Source organism: Chiloscyllium plagiosum, unplaced genomic scaffold, assembly GCF_037043375.1.
Source record: "Chiloscyllium plagiosum isolate Xiang-an unplaced genomic scaffold, Cpla_swu_hap1 HiC_scaffold_27, whole genome shotgun sequence".
NCBI lineage: Eukaryota > Metazoa > Chordata > Chondrichthyes > Orectolobiformes > Hemiscylliidae > Chiloscyllium > Chiloscyllium plagiosum.
The window spans coordinates 17,358,324-17,384,704 of record NW_028270165.1 but is presented as its reverse complement, the minus strand read 5'-3'; the positions used below and the strand labels follow the sequence as shown (position 1 = coordinate 17,384,704).

The window sequence follows — 26,381 nt, the reverse complement described above, 5'->3', positions numbered from 1 at the left end:
CTCATCTCCGCATACCTTGACACGGTCCTGTCCCCCTTAGTCCAAGAACTCCCCACCTACGTTCGGGACACCACCCATGCCCCCCACCTCCTCCATGATTTTCGCTTCGCCGGTCCCCAACGCCTTATCTTCACCATCGACATTCAGTCCCTGTACACCTCCATCCCCCTTCATGAAGGATTCAAAGCCCTCGCTTCTTCCTTTCCCGCTGTACCAACCAGTACCCTTCCACTGACACCCTCCTTCGACTGACTGAACTGGTCTTCACCCTGAACAACTTCTCTTTCCAATCCTCCCACTTCCTCCAAACGAAAGGAGTAGCCATGGGCACCCGCATGGGCCCCAGCTATGCCTGCCTCTTCATAGGATATGTGGAACAATCCAACTTCCGCAACTACACTGGCCCCACCCCCACCTTTTCCTCCGCTACATCGATGACTGTATCGGCGCCGCCTCATGCTCCCACGAGGAGGTTGAACAGTTCATCCACTTCACCAACACCTTCCACCCCGACCTCAAATTCACCTGGACAGTCTCAGATTCCTCCCGCCCCTTCCTCGACCTTTCTATTTCTATCTCAGGCGACGGAATCAACACGGACATCTACTACAAACCGACCGACTCCCACAGCTACCTGGACTACACCACCTCCCACCCTGCCCCCTGTAAAACACCATCCCATTCTCCCAATTCCTTCGTCTCCGCCGCATCTGCTCCCAGGAGGACCAGTTCCAGAAACGTACAACCCAGATGGCCTCCTTCTTCAAGAACCGCAATTCCCCCCCCCCCGGACGTGGTCGACGATGCCCTCCACCACATCTCTTCCACTTCCCGCTCCTCCGCCCTTGAGCCCCGCCCCTCCAACCGCCACCAGGACAGAACCTCACTGGTCCTCACCTACCACCCCACCAATCTCCATGTACAGCGCATCATCTGCCGTCATTTCCGCCACCTCCAAACGGACCCCACCACCAAGAATATATTTCCCTCCGCTCCCCTATCAGCATTCCGTAAAGACCACTCCCTCCGTGACTCCCTCGTCAGATCCACACACCCCCACCAACCCAACCTCCACTCCCGGCACCTTCCCCTGCAACCGCAGGAGGTGCAAGACTTGCGCCCACACCTCCCCCCAAGGCCCCAAAGGAAACTTCCATATTCGCCACAGATTCACCTGCACCTCCACATACATCATCTATTGCATCCTCTGCACCCGATGTGGCCTCCTCTATATTGGGGAGACAGGCCGCCTACTTGCGGAGCGTTTCAGAGAACACCTCTGGGACACCCGGACCAACCAACCCAACCACCCTGTGGCTCAACACTTCAACTCCCCCTCCCACTCCACCAAGGATATGCAGGTCTTTGGACTCCTCCATTGCCAGACCACAACAACACGACGGTTGGAGGAAGAGCGCCTCATCTTCCGCCTAGGAACCCTCCAACCACAAGGGATGAACTCGGATTTCACCAGTTTCCTCATTTCCCCTCCCCCCACCTTGTCTCAGTCAAATCCATCGAACTCAGCACCGCCTTCCTAACCGGTAATCTTCTTCCTGACCTCTCCACCCCCACCCCAGTCTAACCTATCACCCTCACCTTGACCTCTTTCCACCTATCGCATTTCCGACGCCCCTCCCCCAAGTCCCTCCTCCCTACCTTTTATCTTAGCCTGCTGGACAAACTTTCCTCATTCCTGAAGAAGGGCTTCTGCCCGAAACGTCGATTCTCCTGTTCCCTGGATGCTGCCTGACCTGCTGCGCTTTTCCAGCAGCACATTTTCAGCTCTAACATGCTCACACACTCACAGACTTATACTCCATCACACTCACACTTTACCAAGCATGCACACACTCTTACATGCACTCTCACACACAAACTCACATGCACACACACACAACTCTATGGAGTAAATTTGTATTGGCAGAATTATATTTGCAGATACTTTCAATTTTCCTCACAAAGCACACAATCTACAGGCAGTCAATCCATGTAATATTTTATATATTCCTACTTTAAAAACAGAACTAGTCTGATTCAAGATTGGGATACTGATAGACTCGAACCTCACAACTTTAATGTATTGTGTGAGCTGAGATGTCACTTTTTTAAAAAAATATAAAACCATAAGTCATCTCAAGAACATGACTTAGATGTTGTTCTTGGATTTACATATTAATGAACCGAAACCTGCAACCCATTCTAAAAGGCATCAGTTGCATGACACTATGAATTTTGCGATAAGATTTGTGTCTTATGATCCTGCTCCACAGCTACCTGTGGAAGGACCGGCACTCCGAAAGCTTGTGCTTCCAAATAAATCTGTTGGACTATAACCTGGTCTTGTGTGATTTTTAACTTTATCCACCCCAGTCCAATACTGGCACTGCCACATCGTTTCTAGTGAACACAGTCCATACCTCCCAGTGCTGCCAGTAAACTTTACAATGCCAATGAAACAACACAGTACCTGCACTCCTGAAAAATTTACAATATCTAATGATACTAGCTACCCATTCACTGCTCCACCCGATACACAACATCTGAGCCCGCGGTAAGTTCAGGTAATCTTTATTGTGACCCAACTTTGTTAAAGCTTCAGATCCCCCCAGCAAAAAGGTGTAGAAAAAGTAGCTGCTTTTTAAACAGCTCAAGGTCAAAGCGTGCATACTTCTCACCCCCCCCACACCCATCCTACCTCACTTTCTTTACTGTTGGTCATCACCAAGTTGTCCTTTGTAATTGGATCCTTGGTACAGCCGTAACCTGGAGGAAGTATTGCCTCACTCAGCAATTTCACCCCACCCTAAAAACGGTTTCATCATCAGATTCTGAACTCCAGATTTCTGACCGAATTCCAATTCCGTCATCTGCCGCGGCTGGATTCAAACTCAGGAGTCCCAGGAACTGGGTTGATAGTCCAGTCCCTAATGGCACTCGTTTGTTGCTCCTTCAATCATCCTGCGATGGCACGTGAACTCGTTGGTGCCTCCGCAGGTGGGAGGAGCGGATGAAGGCCTTCCCACACTCTGTGCAGCCGAAGGGCTTCTCCCCAGTGTGGATCCGCTGGTGGGTCTGGAGATTGGATGAATCGCTGAACCGCTTCCTGCACTCAGGGCAGCTGAAGGGCCACTCCCCTGTGTGAACCCTCTGGTGTCTCAGCAGGATGGAGGAATTGCTGAAGGCCTTCCCGCACTCTGTGCAGGGGAATGGCCTCTCCCCCATATGGATCCGCCGGTGGGTCAGCAGAGTGGCGGAATTGCTGAAGGCCTTCCTGCACTCGGGGCAGCTGAAGGGCTTCTCCCCAGTGTGGAGACACTGGTGCTTCCACAAGTTGCTCACCTGACTAAATCTCTTCCCGCAGTTGGGGCAGGTGAACGGCCTCTCCCCTGTGTGGACCCGCTGGTGAGTCAGCAGATGGGAGGAATTGCTGAAGGCCTTCCCACACTCGGGACAGCTGTAGGGCTTTTCCCCCGTGTGGACCCGCCAGTGGGTCAGCAGGTCAGAGGAATGTCTGAATGCCTTCTTGCACTCGGAGCAAGAAAACGGCCTCTCACCAGTGTGGAGTCGCCTGTGTGTCTGGAGGTTGAAGGAATTGCTGAAGGCTTTCCCGCACTCGGGACATGGGAACGGCCTCTCCCCTGTGTGGACCCGCTGGTGAGTCCGCAGGGCAGAGGCCTGGGTAAAGCCCTTCCCACACTCAGGGCAGCTGAAGGGCCTCTCTCTGGTGTGACTGCGCCGATGAGTTTCCAGGGCAGATGGGACATAGAAGCCTTTCCCACAGTCACCACACTTCCATGGTTTCTCCACAGGGCAGGATTCCTCAGGTTTTTCCATGGCCGAAGCTTCAGCCGCACACAAACGCATGTAGAGCCCCTTCGCACCGTGATTTCATCTTAACAGGCGGTATAGCTGTTACACGCTCCACACTCAGTGCACTGCAACAGTAGGTCTCTCATCCAGTCCCACTGATACTGGAAATGTACTCAAACAGGAACCAAAAAGCTTTGCTCCTTCTCACAGAATCGCAGTCAAAAATCGTTGTGGTCCTGATGGATTGAGTGACCGTGAGACATTGACACCAAAGTGAGGACTGCTGACTCACTGTCAAAAAGCACGGCACTTGAAAATTCACAGCACATCAAGTAGCATCCGAGGAGCAGGAGAGTTGATGTTACAGTTGATTTTGAAACTTCTGACTTCAGATCTTCAAACGCTGTAAAAAGAGAATATAAAAGCCATCACTGTCAGTCCAGGGTAGAAATTCAGAACAAGCGATTCTGCTTTCTGGAGAACATTCTTTTCTTTTATTATTCCACAAAATTGAAAGCGCCATCCCATTCTCTCTCTCCCCCTCTGTTCTCACTCCACTTTAACTAATTCTCCTGAAGGTGCCGATTCAGGATCTTACAAGAGCAGAAAAGCAAAAACGTCAAGACTTATGGGCGGCATGGTGGCACAGTGGTTAGCACTGCTGCCTCACAGCGCCAGAGACCCGGGTTCAATTCCCGCCTCAGGCGACTGACTGTGTGGAGTTTGCACGTTCTCCCCGTGTCTGCGTGGGTTTCCTCCGGGTGCTCCGGTTTCCTCCCACAGTCCAAAGATGTGCAGGGTCAGGTGAATTGGCTATGCTAAACTGCCCGTAGTGTTAGGTAAGGGGTAAATGTAGGGGTATGGGTGGGTTGCGCTTCGGCGGGGCGGTGTGGACTTGTTGGGCCGAAGGGCCTGTTTCCACACTGTAAGCAATCTAATCTAATCTAATCTTATCTCTCTGAAACTCCACCTGAAAGTTACTATCTTTCACGTCATTGGCATAATGCTGAGAGTGAGCAGGTCTGATTTGGAAAGCAAAATAAAGTGTGCCAATTCAAGATGAACCTGCAATGCAGCTTCTTGAGGAACAACCTCAAGAAATGGTTAATGTCCCCAGGAAGGGGAGCATAATGAGACACCAAGGTATTAACACCGACACCAGAGAGAGAAACTGAACATACAGACGTGGCAAACGTTAGTGGAAAGCCAGAGTCATATACACACAGAAACAGGCACAGGCACTTCAGTCAAACTCTTCTGTGCTGACCAGATATCCTAAATTAATCTAGTCACATTGGCCAGCACGTGTTCCCTGGCCCTCTGAACCGTTCGTATTGACACACCCGTCCAAATGCCTTTTAAATGCTGTAATTGTCCCAGCCTCCACTACTTTCTCTGGCAGGTCATTCCGTACACACATTCACACCCGCCCAAACCTCGTGAAATAGTTGTCTCATTCGATCTCTTTTAAATCTCCACGGCCCCTCCCCCGCCGCCCTCACCCTAAACCCTCTCGTTATGGACTCCCCCACCCCAAGGAAAAGACCATGTCTATTTACCCTATCCATGCTCCTTTTGATTTTATAAAAGTCTATAAGGTTACCCCTAAGATTCTGGCGCGGGCTGGGGAAACAGCCCCATCATATCCTTCTGTCCCTCCTCACCCGGGCAATTAAGACACATACCTGAGTTTGCAGAGTCTGCTCCCTCCCTGGATTCACTCCAGTTGCTACCAGTGAACAGATTTTCTCCCTTAGATTGAAGAGTTGCCCAGCGAAAGGGTTTTACTCTGAACCGAGCAGAGCCACTTCCGCGTTGTGACGTCGTCGAGGCGACAGAGGGAGACACAGGAAGGGGAGGGGCGACCAGCGGGGAGGGGGGCGGAGTGACGATCGGGGTCAGGGGCGGAGCGATTGGGTGGAGCGAGAGGCGGGTACAGAGGCGGAGCGCGGCCGGGACAGTGGGAGGAGCAAGTGTCGAGTGACGGCGTGCGAGACGGGGCGTGACGAGACGAAGGGGCGGGGCGAACGGCGGCTCCGCACTGCGCCTGCTCCGGATTGATGGCTCGCACTGCCCTGCACAGTTTGCAAAAATCCTTTCCCTTCAGAGAATCCGCACAATGTAGAAGCAGGTCACCGGCCCAATGAGACCACACCGACCCTCCGAAGGGTAACCCACCCACATCCATTCCCCTTCCCCCTCCTGCCCGATATTTACCCCCCGAATAGACCTCACCTGCACATACCTGGGCACTATGGGTAATTTAACATGGCGAATCCACCCTAATCTGCACATCCCTGGACCATGTGGGACAATTTAGCATGGCCAATCCACCCTCACCCTTCACAGATTAACTACTCTCCGGGAAAAACAGCTCCTCCTCATCTCTACCTTGAATCTACTCCCCCTAATTTTATGGCCGAGTCTCATCCCCCAGCAAGAACTACTGGACAGGGCAGGGAGCTGGTGGGCGTGGGTCGGGATGGCATGCTCTTCAGAGGGGTTGAATGGCCTACTTACACACTGTAGAGATTGAATGATTTACTGCAGTCGTGTTTGCTCCGGATCACAGCACGCAGAACCTCCCACCTTCCACCAAATCAAAAGACAAGTCCCACCCTGCCCTCTCGTATGTGTGTTATTTGTCTGCATAATCGTTTGCAGAGAACACGGCCTAAACCCCGCTGCTGTCAGTAAACTTTAAAATGCTCAGGAAACAATGAGGTATTGAAACCGTAAGGTTTCTAATGATAACAGTGACTGATTCACTCCTTCTGATGGACAGCAGTGGAAATACAATGCTGGAGGCTGAAAGAAATGAGCAGTTTAAAACAAGAACCCACCTAACCTCTCACTCAGCTCCCCACTCAGCACACTGTCCTCACTGCCGGTAAACCTTAAAGCACTTCATCCCCACAGTGCAATGAATTCCCACTTTCCACTAAAATTCTGGATGTACTCATTCACTCAGTTGCTGTCCCACAAATTACAGATTTCACTGTAACTTGTTCTGTGCAATGAACCAGAATTGATCAGGGACCTCGAAGTGAAGGAGCCATTGGGAAGTAGTGACCATAATACAATAAGCTTCAATCTGCAATTTGAGAAGGAGAGGGTACAATCGGAAGTGACAATATTTCTGTTGAATAAAGGGAACTATGGAGCTATAAGGGAGGAGCTGGCCAAAGTTCAATGGTGCAATACCTTAGCAGGGATGACAGTGGAGGAACAATGGCAGATATTTCTGAGTATAATGCAGAAGATGCAGGATCAGTTCATTCCAAAAAGGAAGACAGATCCTAGGAGGAGGCATAGGTGGTCATGGCTGACGAGGGAAGTTAAGAAACATATAAAGTTAAAAGAGAAAAAGTATAACATAGCAAAGATAAGTGGGAAAATGGAGGACTGGGAAGCTTTTAAAGAACAACAGAGGACAACTAAGAAGGAAATACACAGAGAAAAAATGAGGTACGAAGGTAAACTTGCCAAAAACATAAAGGAGGATAGTAAAAGCTTTTTTAGATAAGTGAAAGGCAAAAAAATGGTTAAGACTAAAATTGGGCCCTTGAAGACAGAAACAGGGGAATATATTACGGGGAACAAAAAAATGGCAGAAGAATTGAATTGGTACTTCAGATCTGTGTTCACTGGGGAAGACACAAGCAGTCTCCCTGAGGTAACAGTGGCTGAAGGACCTGAACTTAAGGGAATTTATATTTGCCATAATTTGGTGTTGGAGAGACTGTTAGGTCTGAAGATTGATAAGTCCCTGGGGCCTGATGGTCTACATCCCAGGGTACTGAAGGAGGTGGCTCGAGAAATCGTGGATGCGTTGGTGATTATTTTCCAGAGTTCGATAGATTCGGGATCAGTTCCTGCGGATTGGAGGGTGGCTAGTGTTGTACCACTTTTTAAGAAAGGTGGGAGAGAGAAAGCAGTAAATTATAGACCAATTAGTCTGACCTCAGTGGTGGAAAAGATGCTGGAGTCTATTATAAAGGATGAAATTACGACACATCTGGATAGTAGTAACAGGATAGGTCAGAGTCAGCATGGATTTATGAAGGGGAAATCATGCTTGACTAATCTTCTGGAATTTTTTGAGGATGTAACTCTGAAGATGGACGAGGGAGATCCAGTAGATGTAGTGTACCTGGACTTTCAAAAAGCTTTTGATAAATGCTTCATAGGAGTTTAATGAGCAAAATTAGGGCGCATGGTATTGGGGGCAAAGTACTAACTTGGATTGAAAGTTGGTTGGCTGATAGGAAACAAAGAGTAGTGATAAGCGGCTCCATTTTGGAATGGCAGGCAGTGACCAGTGGGGTACCGCAGGGATCAGTGCTGGGACCGCAGCTTTTTACAATATATATTAATGATATAGAAGATGGTATTAGTATTAACATTAGCAAATTTGTTGATGATACTAAGCTGGGTGGCAGGGTGAAATGTGAGGAGGATGTTAGGAGATTACAGGTGACCAGAACAGGTGAGGTGAGTGGTCAGATGCATGGCAGATGCAGTTTAATGTGGATAAATATATGGTTATCCACTTTGGTGGCAAGAACAGGAAGGCATATTACTACTTAAATGGAATCAATTTAGGTAAAGGGACAGTACAAAGAGATCTGGGTGTTCTTGTACACCAGTCAATGAAGGTAAGCATGCAGGTGAAGAAGGCTAATAGCATGCAGGACTTCATAACAAGAGGGATTGAGTATAGAAGCAAAGAGGTTCTTCTGCAGCTGTACAGGGCCCTGGTGAGACCATACCTGGAGTATTGTGTGCAGTTCTGGTCTCCAAATTTGAGGACAGACATTCGGGCTATTGAGGGAGTGCTGCGTAGGTTCACGAGGTCAATTCCTGGAATGGCGGGACTACCTTACGCTGAAAGACTGGAGCGACTGGGTTTGTATACCCTTGAGTTTAGAAGACTGAGAGGGGACCTGATTGAGACATATAAGATTATTAAAGGATTGGACACTCTGGAGGCAGGAAACATGTTTCCGCTGATGGGTGAGTGCCGAACCAGAGGACACAGCTTAAAAATACGGGGTAGACCATTTAGGACAGAGATGAGGAGAAACTTCTTCACCCAGAGAGTGGTGGCTGTGTGGAATGCTCTGCCCCAGAGGGCAGTGGAGGCCCAGTCTCTGGATTCATTTAAGAAAGAGTTGGATAGAGCTCTCAAGGATAGTGGAATCAAGGGTTATGGAGATAAGGCAGGAACAGGATACTGATTAAAGATGATCAGCCATGATCATATTGAATGGTGGTGCAGGCTCGAAGGGCAGAATGGCCTACTCCTGCACCTATTGCCTATTGCTCCCAGTAAGGGCAAAACATCTTTGAAAGCTGCTCTGAAAGTGCTCTGACTCTTCTGCTTTCAACAAAGCTGATTAGAGTTATAAAGCATGGAAACAGACCCTTCGGCCTAGCTTGTCATGCCAACCAAATATCCTAAATTAACCTAGTCGCATTTGGCCCATATGCCTCTAAATCCTTCCTATTCATGTACCTATCCAGATGCCTTTTAAATGTTGTCATTATCTGGTAGTTTGTTACACACATGCACCATCCTCTGCATGAAAACCTTGCCGGTCACGTCCCTTTTAAATCATTCCCCTCTCACCTCAAACATATGCCCTCTAGTTTTGGACTCCCCTACCCTGGCAAAAAGTGCTTGGGTATTTACCCTATCCATGCCCCTCATAAACATCTATAAGATCACCCCCATAGCCTCCAATTCTCCAGGGAAAATATCCCTGGCCACTTCAGCCTCTCACTGTAGGTCACAAGCATGGCAACAGCCTTGTAAATCTTCTCCAACCACTTCCAAAGTTTCACAACCTCTTTGCTATAGCAGGGAGACCAGAACTGAACACAGTATTCCAAAAGTGGCCTAAACAATGTCTTATACAGTTGCAAAATGCAACACCTCTCATTTCTCTAAATTATCTCCATCTGCCACTCCTTGGCCCATTGGCCCACCTGAACAATTCTAATTTATAATGAACTCTCTTTCCTCTCTTATTCCCTAGAAGCTGAAAATCTCCATCCCACATACTCTCTTTCCATTTGCCAAACCTAATCCCTGTTGTACCTCATCCTGAAGGTTCTGCTTCATGCTGACTAACAGGCCCACACTCAGGAGAGATCTAATTGAAACACACAGAATACTGAATGGCCTGGACACAGCGGACGTTGGGAAGATGTTTCCGTTGGTAGGAGAGACTCCGACCTGAGGACACAGCCTCAGAGTAAAGAGAAGGCCTTTTAGAACATAGATAAACATCAACCTCTTCAGCCAGATAGTGATGAATCTATGGAATTCATTGCCACAGAAGGTTGCAGAGCCTAGGTCACTGAGTATATTTAAGACTGAGACACATGTTCTTGAGTACCAAGGGGATCGAGGGTTATGGAGAGAAAGCAAGACAATGGGATTGAGAAACCTATGAGTCACAATTGAATGGTATGAGCAGACTTGATGGGCTGAATGGCCTACTTTCTGCTCCTATGTCTTATAGTCTTTTGCTGTCCTGGACACAGTAAGAGAACTGGGAACAGAAGTCAGCCATTTGGTCTTTGGAGCCTGCACCAGCATTGAACAGATCATAACTGGATATGAATCTAACTACATCTAAGTGGATAGGCTGGGACTTTTTCACTGGAGCACAGCAGGTTGCGAGGTGACCATATAGAGGTTTATAAAATCATGAAAGATATAGATGAAGTGAACGGCGGGTCTTCTTTCTCTGGGGTGGTTTCAAGATTGGGAGCAAAATTTGACGGTGAGTGGAGAAAGATTTTAAAAAGACATGAGGGGCACCAGTTTTAAAAAAAAAACACAGAGTGTGGTTTGTGTGTGGAATAGATGTCCAGAGGAAGGATGCAGGAAACGTAACAACGTTTCAAAGAAATTTGGCCAAGTACATGAATAGGAAATGTTTGGAGGGATATGGGCCAAACACAGGCAGCTGGGACTAATTTAGTTTGAGAACATAGTCAGCATGGACTAGTTGGACTGAAACTGTTCTAAAACCATTTCCTTGCCTTCCCCCATAAACATCCACTTCTTTGTTGTTCAAAAATCAGACGAACTCAGCCTTGAATACATTCAATGACACCCTAACTGCAGGAAGAAATCCCCACTTCTGAACTCAATTCCTCTTGTTAACAAACCACTTGCCTTGCTGATTGCTTGCTGCACCTGTCTGACAACTGGTACTGACTGGTGTGGAATGACGCTGAGCCCCCTTTGTACATTCACACATCATTCCTGATGAAGGGCTCATGCCCAAAACGTCAACTCTCCTACTCCTTGGATGCTGTCTGACCTGCTGTGCTTTTCCAGTGCCACACTTTTCGACTCTGATTTCCAGCATCTGCAGTCCTCACTTGCTCCACATCCCAATACATCATCATTTAAACAATACACCTCCTTTCTGCTTTTGTTTTCACAGCAGAAGCTATAATTTTACATTGTGGTACTGCATTTGCCATGTGTTTGCCAATTGTGAACTTCTCTACATCGGGGAGACTTGGGGAACAGTTCACCAAGCATCGTACCTGGGCCTGCAGAGGCTGACCGGACCTCCCAGTCACCAGCCATTTTAATTCCCCTTCCCACTCCCTTTTTGACATAACTATCTTTGGCCTCCTCCCTTTCCACAATGAATCAAACTGCAAATTGGAGGAACAACATCCCATCTTCCGCCCGAGCTGCGTAGAGTTGGGAGGACTCAACATTGGGGAACTCAATTTCAAATAAGCTCCCAATCTTTCTAGCTCCTCCTCCTCCCTGCCACCTTCCTCTCATTGATGGGGGCTCTACGGTGGGGCTTGGAAGAACAGAAAGAGAATGGACGGAGGCTGGGGAGAATAGAGAGAGAATGGACGGAGGCTGGGTGGAGCTGTGGAGAACAGAGAGAGAGAGAATGGACAGGGTAGCAGAGGGTGAGGGAGAGGAGAAGGACTTGGGGGGGAGAGAAAGGCCTGCGGGGCTGAGCGTGGGGGACCCAGAGAATGGGGTGGAAGGGTCTGAGAGGGAGAATGTGGGAGTAGAGTGTTGGGGGGGGGGGGCGGCAGAAGAGAGAATGGTGTGGGGTGCAGAATGTGAGGGGAGACAGAGAATGGACGGGGACAGAGGGTGGGTGGAGAGAGAGAATGAGTGGCAAGGAGAGGGTGGGGGCAGTGGAAGAATGGGCAGCAGAGAATTGGTGGAGAGAGAAAATAGACAGGGAACAGAGAGGTGGAGGGTGAGGGGAGAGAGGGAGGATGGATGGGTGGGCAGAGGGTGGGGAGAGGGAAATGGACATGGGGCACTGTGGGTGGCAAGGTGGGAATGGACAGGAGGCGCTGTGGATGGACAGGGGATGCTGAGGGTGGTGGGGAACAGAGAAGAGGTGCTGTGGGTCGCAAGAAAGGAATAAGTGACCTCAAGGACAATTTTTTATATGCAGAGGGTGGTGTGTGTGTGTGTGTGGAACAAGCTGCCAGGGAAGTGGTGGAGATGGGTACAATTACAATATTTAAAAGGCATCTGGGAGGGATATGGGCCAAAGGCTGGAACTTGGGACTGGATCAGCTTGGGACATCTGGTCAGCATGGATGAGTTGAACCAAAGGATCTGTTTCCGTGCAGTGTGTCTCCAGATGTCTATAACTCTGTGATTGAAACCAGACCTTTTTACTGATAATCTTCCTGCTTGACTTTTGTAGCGCACCCAGTTTCAGGAGATTTGTGGTGGGTACAAGTGGCACATGTCTCCTATCATGGGAATTCTGGAAAATATAAAGGGGCTGTTAAAAGTACTTCAACTTTGGGAACACTGGGTCTTGTGGAAGCAGGGCATTTGACAAACCTTTTCAGAGAAATTTTCTCCAACTGGTGGACTATAGACAGTTTTCCCACGGAATATTACACAGATATTAAGAATGTTACCTTCTGTAAAACATTTTCCTGAAAAATGCAGAAGAATTCAACTTGCTAACGTGAAACAAATGTTGGAGAGAAAGGAAACTACCAAGATCAAAAGGCTGATGAATGTCAACATTTATCAGATTGTTTCGAGAACAGAAAAACCTGCACTGGAGACACCCTGAAGAGGGTTGTCTCATACCTATTCCCTCAATTAGTTTATATGTCTTAATTGTTAAGTCATACCTAGCACATGGAAAGATGGCTATGATTTGTGGAGGTCAGTCATCTCGACTTCAGGACAACTCTGCAGGAGTTCATAGGCCGAACCATCTTCATCAATGACCTTCCTCCATCATAAGTTCAGAAGTGGAGATGTCGCAATAATTGCAGCTGTTCAGCACTATAAACAACTCCCCACAAACTGAAGCAGTTCAGTTTGAAATGCTACAAGATCTTAACCATATCCAATGGGCTGATGAGTGGCAAGTAACATGAATGCCATGCAAATGTCACAGAATGACTCATCCCCAAAAGAGATAATCTGACCACTGACCTGTGATATCAACAATGTTACTGTCACTAAATACCCCACGATCAACATCCTTGGGGTTTACCATTGAACAGAAACTCAACTAGATGAACCATATATACACAGTGGCTACAAAAGCAGGTCAGAGGCCAGAAATACTGTAGTGAGTAACTCACCTCCTGACTCTCCAAAACCTGTTCCAACTTCTACATGCCACAAGTCAGCAGTGTAATGGAATACTCCCCACTAGCTTGGATGGGGTTGCAGCTTCAACTGTATTTGAAACGCTTCATACCATCCAGGTCAATGTTGCCTGCTTGATTGGTACCATATCCACTGTTCAGAAGCAGTAGTGTGTAGTACCTACAAGATGCACTGCAAAGATTTACCAAAGCACCTTACAAATTGCCTTTCAAACTAACAACCACTTCCATCTGGAAGGACCAGGAAAACAGATACCTGGGAACACAACCTCTTGCAAGTACCCCTCCAAGCCACTCACCATCTTCACTTGGAAATGTTTCTTCAGTGTCACTGGTCCAAATCCTGGAATTCCTTCCCTCAAGCTGCTGTGGGTCACCGTACAGGGTTTGGACTGCAACGGTTCAAGAAGGCAGCTCACCACCACATTCTCAAGGAGAACCAAATGCTGGCCAACCAGTGACGCCCATGTACTAGAAGTAGATTTTAATAAATTATTGAAACAGTGTTGGAATCTGCAAACTAAAGAAAATCAACGTTAAGAAGGGTCAGATGGAGTGCATTGATTCGGTGCTTATTTAAGAGCAGTTAAAAAGCGATTATACTGACACTGAATTGGAACTAGAGTTTAGAGTTAAACACGTGTAGTGTTCCACTCAATGTATAAATCTAAAATCGATGAATGATTTACCCCGACGTGTACTTCATTAAGGAGGAGAAAGTGAGGACTGCAGATGCTGGAGATCAGAGCTGAAAATGTGTTGCTGGAAAAGCGCAGCAGGTCAGGCAGCATCGAAGGAGCAGGAGAATCGACGTTTCGGGTATGAGCCCTTCTTCATTAACTTCATTAACACGTGAATAGGACAGTTAAGAAGGCATATGGGATACTGGATTTCATGACATTAATGGCGCCTTCAGTTCCCACGATCCCATGCGATCGAGAAACCTCCCTATAGGGCCCTGGCTGTGCGCATGCGTGCGGTGAGGCAAAGTTACTGAGTGTGGGAGAGGAATGGCGCCGGCGGCTGTCGGAACAGGAACAGAAACCGCTGGAAAAGCTGAGCAGGTCCGGCAGCGCCTGTCCAGAGAAATCGAGGAGGCATTTCGGGTCCGGTGATCCTTCTTCAGAACAGGACCAGGTTTCAGAAACATCCCGGGGAGAGGAGACAGTGAGACAGGGTAGGATTGGGAACCGCGGGAGGAGGGAGACTGGGGAGTTTATAAACTCCTAGGGGGAGGCCTGAGGCCGTGAATAAAACCTCCCCAGGCCCACTTCACCACCGAAGGAGCTCTCGTGTTGCCCGGGTAACAGGGCGCCATCTTTGTAAGGATAAGGCGCATGTTGACTTGGGGCGGGGAGCGCGGGCGGCCATCTTGGTGAGGGCACCATCTGCTGTCATTTCCGGGAGAGAAGTGACAGTTGGTGTCATTCAACTAGAATTTCCTCATTTCACTCTGAGAGACCTGGCCCTGAGCTTGGTCTGTGTGGCCTTAAAACAGGAAAAGGGAGTGGGGGAGAGAGAGAGAGATCTAGAATGACACGAAGGCGGACTGTGAATTTGAGGTGAATGAATCTGATCATTTGTGGAGCTGGAACAGGATCTGGGTACTTCCAAGATCGCAGTGACCAGGAGAGCATTGATGTGTTGATGTTGTTTTCAGTTTGTAGACAGGAGAAAAGAGAACGCCAGGAGTGGAGGAAAGACATGATGAAGATGGATTTGAAATTCAATGCAGGAGGAGGGATAACTTGAGCCAGCACCCAGCCCATATCCCTCTGAACCCTTCCTATTCATATACCCATCCAGATGCCTTTTAAATGTTGCAATTGCACTCGCCTCCTCCACTTCCTCCAGCAGCTCATTCCATACACTTACCACTCTCTGCATGAAAAATTGCCGCTTACATCTCCTTTAAATCTTTCCCCTCTCACCCTAAACCTATGTTCTAGAGTTATCAACTACCCCAATCCAGCAAGAAGACTTTGTCTATTTATTCTATCCGTGCATCTCATCATTTTATAAACCTTTATAAGGTCACCCCTCAGCGTCCGACTCTCCACGGAAAACCGCCAGCATGTTTAACTTCTCCCTATAGCTCAAATCTCTCAACCCTGGCATCATCTTTGTAAATCTTTTCTGAATCCTTTCAAGGTTCATACATCCTTCTGATAGGAAGTAGACCAGAATTGCATACAGTATTCCAAAAGTGACCTAACCAATGTCCTGTACAGCTGCAACATGACCTCCCAACTCCTGTACTCAATACTCTGACCGATGAAGGAAAGCATACCAAACACCTTCTTCACTATCCTATCTATCTTTGACTCTACTTTCAAGGAGCGATGAACCTGCACTCCAAGGTCACTTTGTTCAGTAACACTCCATAGGACCTTACCATTAAACAGTTCTGCTAAGATCAGCCCAAGATTTTCCAATTGCATGACCTCAGACCATAGTTTGGGGTGTGGGTTACCAGCACAGGGATTTGTAAACTTTTAATCCCATCAGTTTCCCCAACACCACTTCCCCACAACTGCTCATTTCCTTCAGTTCTGCTCTCATTGGACCATGTGTTCCCCAACATGGGATGTTACCTGTGTTTTGATAGAAGCAACATATGTGGTTAATTGGTCTGCCATCTCTTTGTTCCACATGAGAACTTTGCCTGTTCTCATTGTTATTGTTTTCTCTAATTTTATTTTCCTCTTCACATACCCCATTTTCCCCTTTTGACCAATCCTTTTGTTGAAACCTGAACTGCTCCCAGTCTTCAGATCTGCTACTTTATTTTGAGCCAATTTGTACGCCACTCCTTTGGATCTAGACCTATCCATCATGTCCCTTGTTAGCCGTGGCTGTGTCACCTTCTGTGTTTTATTTTTTCAGACAGGAATGGACAACTGTTGCAGTTCCTCCAGGTGCTCTTTAAATGTTTGTCATTTCTTTCAAAAATGTTCCTTCATTTGTTGTGGCCTGTTTGTGCCGCTGCCATTGTAATTTCCTTGCTTTAGATTTAAGTCCCCAGTCTCAGAATCACTCTGTTCCTCTCCATTTTAATGGAAAGTTCTCTCACTCAGTTCTTCACTCTTCCGCAAGAGGCCTCTTACAGCTACATTGCCAATTATTCCCTTCTCATGAAGAAATTAATATTTTGGAATTAAATTGCCATTGTTCAGCAGAACCATAGCCACTTTTGGAAGGTTGTGTGCAGTTCTGGTCTCCCTCCTATCAGAAGGATGTTGTGAAACTTGAAAGGGTTCAGAAAAGATTTACAAGGATGTTGCCAGGGTTGGAAGGTTTGAGTGATAGGGAGAGGCCAAACAGACTGGGGCTGTTTCCCCTTGCGCGCTGGAGGCTGAAGTTGATAAAATCATGAGGGGCATGGATGGGGTAAACAGTCAAGGTCTTTTCCTTGAGATGGGATACTCCAGAATGTAAGGGTAATAGGTTCATGGTGGGCAGGTGGGGTGGGGAAGGGAAGGTTTAAAAGGGACGTAAGGGGCAACGTTTTCATTCAGAAGGCGGTGTGTGTAAGGAATGAGCTGCCAGAGGAAATGGTGGAGGCTGGTGCAATCACAACATTGAAAAGGTATCCGGATGGGGACATGAATAGGAAGGGGTTAAAGGAAAATGGGCCAAGTGCTGGCAAACGGGCCTAGATTGTTTCTGGATACCTGATCGGCATGTTAACTTTCTCTCTGGTGTCGGTGTCAATACCTTGATGTCTCCTTTTCTCCCCCTTCCTGGGGATGTTAACCATTTCATGTCTCATTGTTCGTCAAGAAGCTGCATTGCAGGTTCACCCTGAATTGACACAGTATTTGTTTCCCAAAATCAGACCTGTTCAGTCTCAGCAGTATTCCAATATTGGGAAAGATATCAACTTTCAGGTGGAGTTATCCAAAATTCAGAGAGATGTCAGACTTGACATTTTTGCTTTTCTGCCCCTGTAAGATCCTGAATCAGCACCTTCAGGAGAATTAGCGCAGAGTGAGAACAGAGGGGGAGAGAGAGAGTGGGATGAGAGTGGAGTAACAAAAGAAAAAAACGTTTTGCAGAAAGTAGAGTTGCTTGTTCTGAATTTCTACTCTGCACTGACAGTGATGATTTTTGTAATCTCTTTTTACAGATTATTTGAAGATCTGAATTTGGAAGTTTCAAAATCAACAGATGAAGGGCTTATGCTTGAAACATCGACTCTCCTGCTCCTCGGATGCTGCCTGACCTGCTGCGCTTTTCCAGCACCGCACTTTTCGACACTGAGTGTCCAGTGTCTGCAGTCCTCACTTTGATGTCAATGTCGGACAGTCACTCAATCCATTGGGAACGCAACAATTTTCAACTGTGATTCTGTGAGAAGGAGCAAAGCTTTTTGGTTCCTGTTTCTGTATGTTTTCAGAATCAGTGGGACTGGATGAGAGACCGTACTGTTGCAGTGCACTGAGTGTGGAGCCAGAAATAGTTATACAGCCTGGAAAGAGGGATTCATGGCAGGGAGGGGCTCTACACATTTTTGTGCGTAGTTTTGGCCATGGAAAAACCTGAGGGATCCCGCCCTGTAGAGAAACCATGTAAGTGTGGTGACTGTGGGAAAAGTTTCCATTTCCCGTCTGCCCTGGAGACTCATCGGCGCACTCACACCGGGGAGAGGCCGTTCCCCTGCACAGAGTGTGGGAAGGCCTTCAGCAATTCCTCTGACCTGCTGAAGCACCAACGAGTCCACACGGGGGAGAGACCCTTCAGCTGTCCCGAATGCAGGAAGGGCTTTACCCAGGCCTCCAGTCTGCTGACCCACCGGCAGGTCCACACCGGGGAGAGGCCGTTCCTTTGCACCAAGTGCAGGAAGGCCTTCAGCAATTCCTCAGCCCTGCTGAGGCATCAGCGGGGCCACACTGGGGAGAGGCCCTTCAGCTGCCCTGAGTGTGGGAAGGTATTTAGCAATTCCTCCGCCCTGCTGAGGCACCAGCGGGTCCACACGGGGGAGAGGCCCTATAGCTGCCCCGAGTGCGGGAAGGCCTTCAGTAATTCCTCCGACAGACTGAAGCACCAGCGGGTCCACACTGGAGAGAAGCCCTTCAGCTGCCCCAAATGCGGGAAGGGCTTTACCCATGCCTCCACCTTGCTGACCCACCGGCGGGTCCACACCGGGGAGAGGCCCTTCACTTGCCCCGAGTGCGGGAAAGCCTTCAGCAATTCATCCGACAGACTGAAGCACCAGCGGGTCCACACTGGGGAGAGACCCTTCAGCTGCCCTGAGTGTGGGAAGGGCTTTAGACAGGCCTCCACCCTGCTGGCCCACCAGCGGGTCCACACTGGGGAGTGGCCATTCACCTGCTCTCAGTGTGGGAAGGGATTCACCCGCTCTTCCCACCTGCAGAGGCACCAGCGAGTTCACGTGCCATGGCAGGGGGATTGAAGGAGCAATGGCAGAGTCCCATTATCGACTGGACCCCTGGGTTTGAATCCCGTCGTGGCAGATGGCGGAATTGGAATTCGGTCAGAAGTCTGGAGTTCGGAATCTAACGATGATGCCATTTTTGGGGGCGGGGGCGTGAGATCCCCCATCTGAATCACTCATGCCCTTTTTAGGAAAGGAAACTGCCTTTGCAGGAAAGGATTCACTCAGTTGTCCCAGCTGCATCCTTTACCCGGGTGGCCTACATGTGACTCCAGACCCAGAGCAGTGTGGTTGACTCCCCCACCTGCAGAAATGAACAGGGAGAAACTCACTTGGATACAAGGTCTGGGTTGAAATTGCTGAGTGAGGCAATACTTCCTACGGGTTAAGGCTGTACCAAGGATCCAATTACAAAGGGATAACTTGGTGCTGACTAATAGTAAAGAAAGTGGGGGGTGGGGAGACTGTGTACTCTTTGACCATGAACTGTTTTTTTAAAAAAAGCTACTTTTTCTACACCTTTTTGCTGGGGGAATCTGAAGCTGTAGTAAAGTTGGGTCTTGATAAAGGTTACCTGAACTTACTGCTGGGCTCAGACTCTCATTGAAAGCTTTGAGGTCCAAGAGGTTTTTTGTTTTAAAGCTGCTCATTTCTTCCAGCCTCCTGCACTAAGTTTCTAATGTCGTGTATCAGATGGAGCAGTGAATGAGTAGCTAGTATCATTAGAAATTGTAAATTTTTAAGGAGTACAGGTACTGCATCGTTTCATCAACATTGTAAAGTTTACTGGCAGCACCGGGAGGGGTGGGCTGCCTTCACGAGAAATGATGTGGAGGAGCCAGAGATGGACTGGGTTGGATCAAGTTAAAAAATCACACATCAGGTTATAGTGGTTTATTTGGAACCACTAGCTTTCGGAGCGTTGCTCCTTCATTAGGAAGCTGTGGAGCAGGATCATAAGACAGAATTTATAGCAAAAGATCACAGTATAGTGCAACTGATCGGATATATTGAACAAACCTAGATTGTTGTGAAGTCTTTTGTCTTTTAGAATAGATTGCAAGTTTTAGTTCATTAATGTGTAAATCCCAGAAAGTCTTTGAAGTCAGATTCTCGAGATGACTTAAGGTTTTATATAAATAGGTTTCATCTCAGTTCAGACAATAATGAAATGTGTGAGGTTTGAGTCTGTCTGTATCCCAATCTTGAATCAGACTGGTTCTATTTCCAAAGTAGGAATTTACAAATATTACATGTATCAACTGCCTGCAGGTTGTGTGCTTTTTGATCAAAATTGAATATATCTGCAAATGCAAATTCACCCCATAGACCTGTGCATGCATGAGAGAGTGTGTGTGCATGAGAGTGCGTGTGTCTGTTTGCGTGTGTGCATGCTTGAAGCGTGAGTGTGATGGAGGAGAAGCCTGTGAGAGGGTGTGAGTGTCTCAGAGAGAGCATGTGTATGAGAGAGGTATGAATAAAAGCGAGGGGTTTCATTTTGCTAAAACAAGGAAGTGCAGGATTTGTATAGTTAATGATAGGCCCTGGGTTGCGTTGTAGAACAGAGACATGGTGGTTTCAGGTACATTGTTCTATGAAAGTTGCATCATTGGTAGACAGGGTGGTTAAGAGGCGTTCAGTACACTTGCCTTCATTGTTCACAGCGTTGTGTATAGGAGTTGGGACATCATGTTGGTAAGACCACTTTCAGAGTACTGAGTACAGTTCTGGTCGCCCTGTTATAGCATGTCGGAGAAATTTGCCCAATAAGTTAGAGATCACAAAGTGAAATTGACAAACACTTTATTACAAGCAATGTCACTGGAAGAGAAACTGACTAGACTGACACAGAATTGACAGTCTGTACAGGTAGATCAGAATTTCTCTTCTAAGAGCTGAGGATGAGACCAGTTTTTATAATAATGCTGTACGATAAGGCTGATTAAGAAATGGGGAATATACAATGTATCTGGAAATGGAGTAATCTAGTTACAAGGATGCTAATTGGAAACAGTTATCGGATGAATGTCCTGTTCCTTCACACAGTAACATCCTGACTATCGATGGTTCCATTCCTCTTCACAGGTAGGTGTTAACTTCTCCTCTGAAGTGGTGAGGTGCTTCCATTTCTTGTTCTGGAAGCAAGTCCTTGCTGGTGCCTCTCTGTCTGACCTGCTCTTTGTGTGGCTTTGGTATTGTTGGGTTGTGAAACTGTCCTTGGGGTTTTGAGATACCTGTGGTGCTCTGTCATTGTTAGTGAGGTTGAAGTGCATTCCTTTGTCCGTGTGTGCTGTCTGGTTTGGCTTGCGAGCCTGCATGGGCATTCTGGGTGTTTTAGGTAGAGTTTGGCCAATTTTGCTTTTGTGGGCCTATTGTGGGTTGGCAGAGTGGCAGATCTTTTTCCACAATTTCCCCCCTTTTCTTTTTGTTTTGCTCAGGGGAGGGACGAGAAGGGGCAATGTAGCCGGAGCCAGGGGGATTGTCGGGTGGGGGTCTCGGTATCAGACAGATAGCTCTCTGTGTCCGAGTCTGGTCCAGGAGAGGCTATTTTAGGGGCAGGGATGTTCTCCCAGTGGATCTGTGCTAGCTGAGTGGTGAGGGGGCCAGAGGGTAACGGAATTGTACATAGGTGTGAACAGCACAGTCGGATAGCCATGGCTAGCACTCTAAGCCTGGCAATGATAGTGATGAGGGCTATCAGTCCCTGCAGTCAGGCTGTGCGCGTGCCCTCTTTCACAGCGAGTAGGTAGTCCAGGGCTATCGTGTTCTGCAGAGTCACAGTACAGATGGCAACAGCCTCCACATTCAGCTGGGCGAATACGTCTGCTGTGGAGTTTGCCACCTCCTGTACTGTGACAGCGAGTTTGTGGGCTTCTACCTGTAACTGTAAGGTTGCGGAGTGGGGTGACATCAGGTAGAGAGCTGCTTCAATGGCAGCGAGGGGTCGTCTGCTGCCTGGCATGGGCTTTGGGAAGGGAGGGGACTGGGAGTGATAAATTAATGGTACCGCATACCCAACATTGTAGCTCCCAGTCCAGGACAGCAGTAGGCTTTGTGGCCACAGATAAAATAGGTGCCATTGTCGGTCTGGAGATGGAGTGTCTGGATCCCTGTCCAGCTGGTGAGGAAGGTGGTATTCTGGGTGATCTTGTTGAGGACCTGTCGGTTTAAAATGCTGCCTTCTGCAGCGGATCGGCGTGCTGCGGGAGTTAGGAGCAGGGAGTCAGTGCACCGGCTCTAGTCAGCCTCCCATCCACATGGCTGTGTGTGTTTCAAACAGATGGAACCTGCAGGTGGCCCGTGTGTGTTAGTGTCAGCAATGGTCAGGGCTGGGGGCTCATGGGAGAGGTTGTAGGCCGGGTAAAAGCACCCTTTATATTTTTCCACGTGGTAACCTGCAGACCTCCAGCGGGCTGGACTGTTACCCCCATATTTGGTCATTGATGGTGGTATTTTGAGTGTGGTAACTTCAGGGGACCTGTCTGGCTCCAGGCACCATTCCGCCATGTCAGAGATATTTAAGGGGATTGAGGCTAAGGAAATACCCCCCGTGAGAGTGGACAGGGACCTAGTGCAGACCCAGCAGCGGGTTTGATTAAATCGCATACCCATGAGCCATTTTGAGGAAGGTGTTGGCCTGCAAATCACAGTGGATTATGAAATGTGCTGCCCCTTGGGCCTGTTTACCAGCAAGCCACAGTGTGATGGTCAGACAGATCAGATGGTGATGGCTGCCGCGAGCAGCTGGATTCATCCTCTGTGTTCGGAGTGGTGCCTTCCTCTGTGTGGTCCCTGTTCAGAGGTTGTGGAGCCCTCTTGCAGCGGGTGGTATGTGTCCATTCGGGCCATCCTTCCGGTTTCACAGCAGTCCGGATTGTCATCAGGATCAGGTACAGACCTTTCCACCGAGGGGAGAGAGAATCTTTTTCTAGTGATTTGATCATGACATAGTCCCCAGGTCAGAACAGATGAATGGGCAATGATTGGGGTGTGGGCAATGCAGCCCTGACCTGGTTGTGTGAGCACTAATGCTCCTGCTAAGGGCCTGGACATACTCTAGTGGGGCCTCTTGTGTCAGAAGCAGGGCTGTGTCTGTGGTGAGTGTCAGGGGTCTGGTGGCAGTGGGCATAGGCTGCCCCATAAGTACTTGAAAAGCGGTGAGCACAGCTGTTCAGTTTGGCTGCGTATGTGTAGCATAGAGGGCAAGTGGCAAGGTGTCTGACCAGGTCAGTCCTGTTTTCTGGGTGGTTTTAGTTAGTGTGGTCTTCAGGATGCCATTCATCTGCTCGACTATGCCTGACAACGGGTTGGTTGGGGATGGGGTGTCGCTGTGGTATCCCTTGTGCCTCGCTAATGCCGGTCACGAGCTAAGCCGTGAGTGAGTCCCCCTCTCCGTCGTTATGCTACTGGGAACTCCAAATCTGGGGATGACATCCTTTAGGAGGCATTTTACTACCATACATGCATCATCCTTTCTTGTGGGAAATGCTTCCATCCACTCGGAGAACATGTCTCTGATGACCAGGATGTACTTGTAACCCTGTTTTTGGGGCATGTGTGTGAAGTCAATCTGTAAGAGGCTGAAAGGCCCCTCAGGAACTGGCAGGTACTTGGCAACTGGCTTCCCTGCATTGTTCTGCAGGCAGATGAGGCACTGTGACAGCAGGACTTGGGCAGCGGCAGTGAAAACTGGTCCATACCAGGACTGCGTTACAGTGTGTATCATGCCCCTCTTGCCTGTATGGCCAATGCTGTGGGCTGCTAGGGCCAGTGTGTGTAGGCGGGCACTTGGGCAAATGATGTGGCCATCAGGGTGTATTAGCAGGTTGAGGGAAGGAGATTGTGTGGCCCCAGTGCAGGCCCAACTGTCCTTTTCCTGCTGTGGAGCAGTTTCTTGGGTAACTTGCACAGCCTCCATGGGGTCAGGGAATATGGGAGCCTGCAGGATGTAGATGGTGGGGTGCAGTGCAACCTCTGGGCTGCTGTGTCAGCTGAGGCATTCCCGAGGGTGACCGGGTCAGTGGCTGAGGTATGGGCACGGCATTTGATAATTGCTGGGGCTGAGGGTAACAGGGCTGCTTCCAGGAGATTAGAAATCAGCGTAGCGTGTTGTAGTGGCCTCCCTGCTGACGTGATGAAGCCTCTCTGTTTCCAGAATGTGCCAAAATCGTGGATGACTCCGGCATATCTGGAGTCAGGATAAATGTTTGCTGTGTGTCCTTTAGCAATGACACAAGCCCTAGTGAGTGCAAACAGCTCTGCAGCTTGTGCAGATGTGCCATTTGGCAGTGCAGCTGACTCTAGAACTATGAAAGGAGTGCAGAGGGCACATCCTGCCAGTGTGTAGTGGTCTGAGGGCCTGAAGGATGAGCCATATGTGTAGAATATGAGGTCAGAGTTGTCTAGGGGTGTTTCAGAGAGGTCAGGGCATGGGGCAGCGACCTGCTGGACAAGGTCTAAACAGTTGTGTTCATCCGTAATAGTGGTCAGAGTGAGTGGAAGCAGGGTGGTGGGGTTTAGGGCAGGGGCACATTGTAGGGACATGATGGCTTTGGATAGTAAAGCAACCTCATAGCCAATTCTCTGGGTGGCAGTGAAATGTTGCTGCTGGAAATGGAGTAATCTAGTTACAATGATGCTAATCGCAAAACAGTTATCAGAGGAATGTCCTAATTCTCTACACAAAGCAACATTCTGACAGTATCGATGGATCAGGAGCTTCCATTCGTCTTCTCAGGTAGGTGCTAATGCCTCCTCTGAAGCGGTGAGGTGCTTCCATTGTCCTGTCCTGGGAGCAATGCTCTTGCTGGTGCCTCTCTGTCTGACCTGTTCTTTGTGTGGCTTTGGTCTTGCTGGGTTGTGAAACTGCCCTCAGGGCCTTGTGATAGCTGTGGTACTCTGTCATTGTTAGTGGGTACTTGAGCTGTACAGGTATTCCCTTGTCTGCAAGTGCTGTCTAGTTTCACTTGTCAGCCTGCTTGGTCCCTGCTAAGACATTCTGGGTGTTTTGGTACAGTTTGTCCAATTTTGCTTTTGTGGGCCAATTGTGGGTTGCCAGGGTGGCAGATCTTTTCCCACATACAATTACCAGGAATACTTGGAATCCTGAGAAGGATTCAAGTGAATCCTAGAGAGATGTTGCATCCCTTGGACTATTCCCAGAAAGTGAATAAACTATCAAGACTCCAATTAATTGGTAATTTTTATTTGTTTAAAAATGTGAAAACTTAATGAAGAGTTCTTCCAGTTAATCATTGGGTATTCAAATTTCTCTTCAGAATTAAAGATCATAACAAAACTGGGTGTCATTGTGGGATGTTGAATCTGTAGTATGTGCTTGGTAAAATTTGGATGAACAATATTGCAAAGTGAATGTTATCATGTTAAGTACTAAGACTTTCTGGAGAGGAAAGATTTGCCCTTGTGTGTTTTGCAACACTTGATCAAGGTCAGTTCAATAGAATACGCAGACAAGTTGATGCTAGAGTTGGGAGCTGTGGCAAAATATCAGAAATAATGCAGGCAGTAGCACGGCAATTAAGGTTAGAAAGTTAGCTAAAAAAATTATAAAAACAGGTTGGAAAGTTTTGTCAGCTTTTCTTAAAAAAAAGTTAACAAAAATGAGTCTGGGGATTCAGTAACGGAGGATAAAGAGATGGCACATGAATTGAAAAGAGTTTGAATCTGACTTCACTAGAGAGGATACAAGTAACACCCTGGAACTAGCTGTAAATCAGGAATTGAAAGGGAGGGAGGAACTGAAGAAAATTACAATCACCAAGGAATTAGTACTGAGTAAACTGTTGGAACTACGAGCTGATAAGTCCCGGGTATTTGAAGGAATTCATCCTAGACTCTTAAAGAGAAATTAGCGAGTGAAATAAGACCATAAGACATAGGAGTGGAAGTAAGGCCATTCAGCCCATCGAGTCCACTCTGCCATTCAATCATGGCTGATGGGCATTTCAACTCTACTTACCCGCATTCTCCCCGTAATAGTTAATGTATTGGTTTTAATTTTCCAAACCTCATTAGTTTCAGGGATGGTTTCTTTAGATTGGAAAAATCCTTTCTTCAAAAAGGGAGACCGAGAACAGGAAACTGCAGACCATTTAACTTAACATATGTAATGGGGAAAATGTTCAAAGCTATTATCAAAGATATTATGACAGGGCACTTGTATAAGTTCAAGGTAATCAGGCAGCGTGAATGTGTTTTTGTCAATGGGAAATAATGTTGTAATAATTTTTTGAAGAACGGCCTCTCCGTACTGCAACTGAGCTGATGAATCTCCAGTGCCCACAGGGAATGGAATCCCTTCCCTCAGTCCCCACATTTCCACAACTTCTCCGCAGTTCTGGTGACTTTTTGGCTCTGTGTTTCCGATGAACAATTGAAAGTGTGATCACACTCAGGAAACGTGTACAGTCACTCCCTCCTGCGAATAGTGTAATGTTTCTTCAGTCTGTGTAACTGGTTAAAGCGCTGCCCACAGTCAGCTCACGGGGAGACT

General features: G+C 48.0%; 2 protein-coding genes across 2 annotated transcripts; one reads left to right on the top strand and one right to left on the bottom strand.

Moving 5' to 3' along the window:
• Nucleotides 1–911: 911 nt before the first annotated feature.
• Nucleotides 912–5,608, bottom strand: LOC148143277 (uncharacterized). The gene is made up of 2 exons (XM_087974131.1): nt 5,499–5,608; nt 912–4,216 (listed from the first exon to the last, which is right to left on the bottom strand). Exon 2 carries the CDS (start codon nt 3,865–3,867, stop codon nt 2,953–2,955), a length of 915 nt encoding a protein of 304 aa, XP_087830257.1. The 5' UTR covers nt 3,868–4,216; nt 5,499–5,608; the 3' UTR covers nt 912–2,952.
• Nucleotides 5,609–14,509: 8,901 nt separating this feature from the next.
• LOC148143276 (uncharacterized) lies at nt 14,510–20,135 on the top strand. Its single transcript, XM_087974134.1, has 2 exons — nt 14,510–14,647; nt 17,600–20,135. Exon 2 carries the CDS (start codon nt 18,002–18,004, stop codon nt 18,884–18,886), a length of 885 nt encoding a protein of 294 aa, XP_087830260.1. The 5' UTR covers nt 14,510–14,647; nt 17,600–18,001; the 3' UTR covers nt 18,887–20,135.
• Nucleotides 20,136–26,381: the final 6,246 nt, after the last annotated feature.

Coding starts and splice junctions, on each gene's coding strand:
- LOC148143277 (XM_087974131.1), bottom strand. CDS start 3,867: ATGCGTTTGTGTGCGGCTGAAGCTTCGGCCATGGAAAAACCTGAGGAA.
- LOC148143276 (XM_087974134.1), top strand. CDS start 18,002: ATGGAAAAACCTGAGGGATCCCGCCCTGTAGAGAAACCATGTAAGTGT.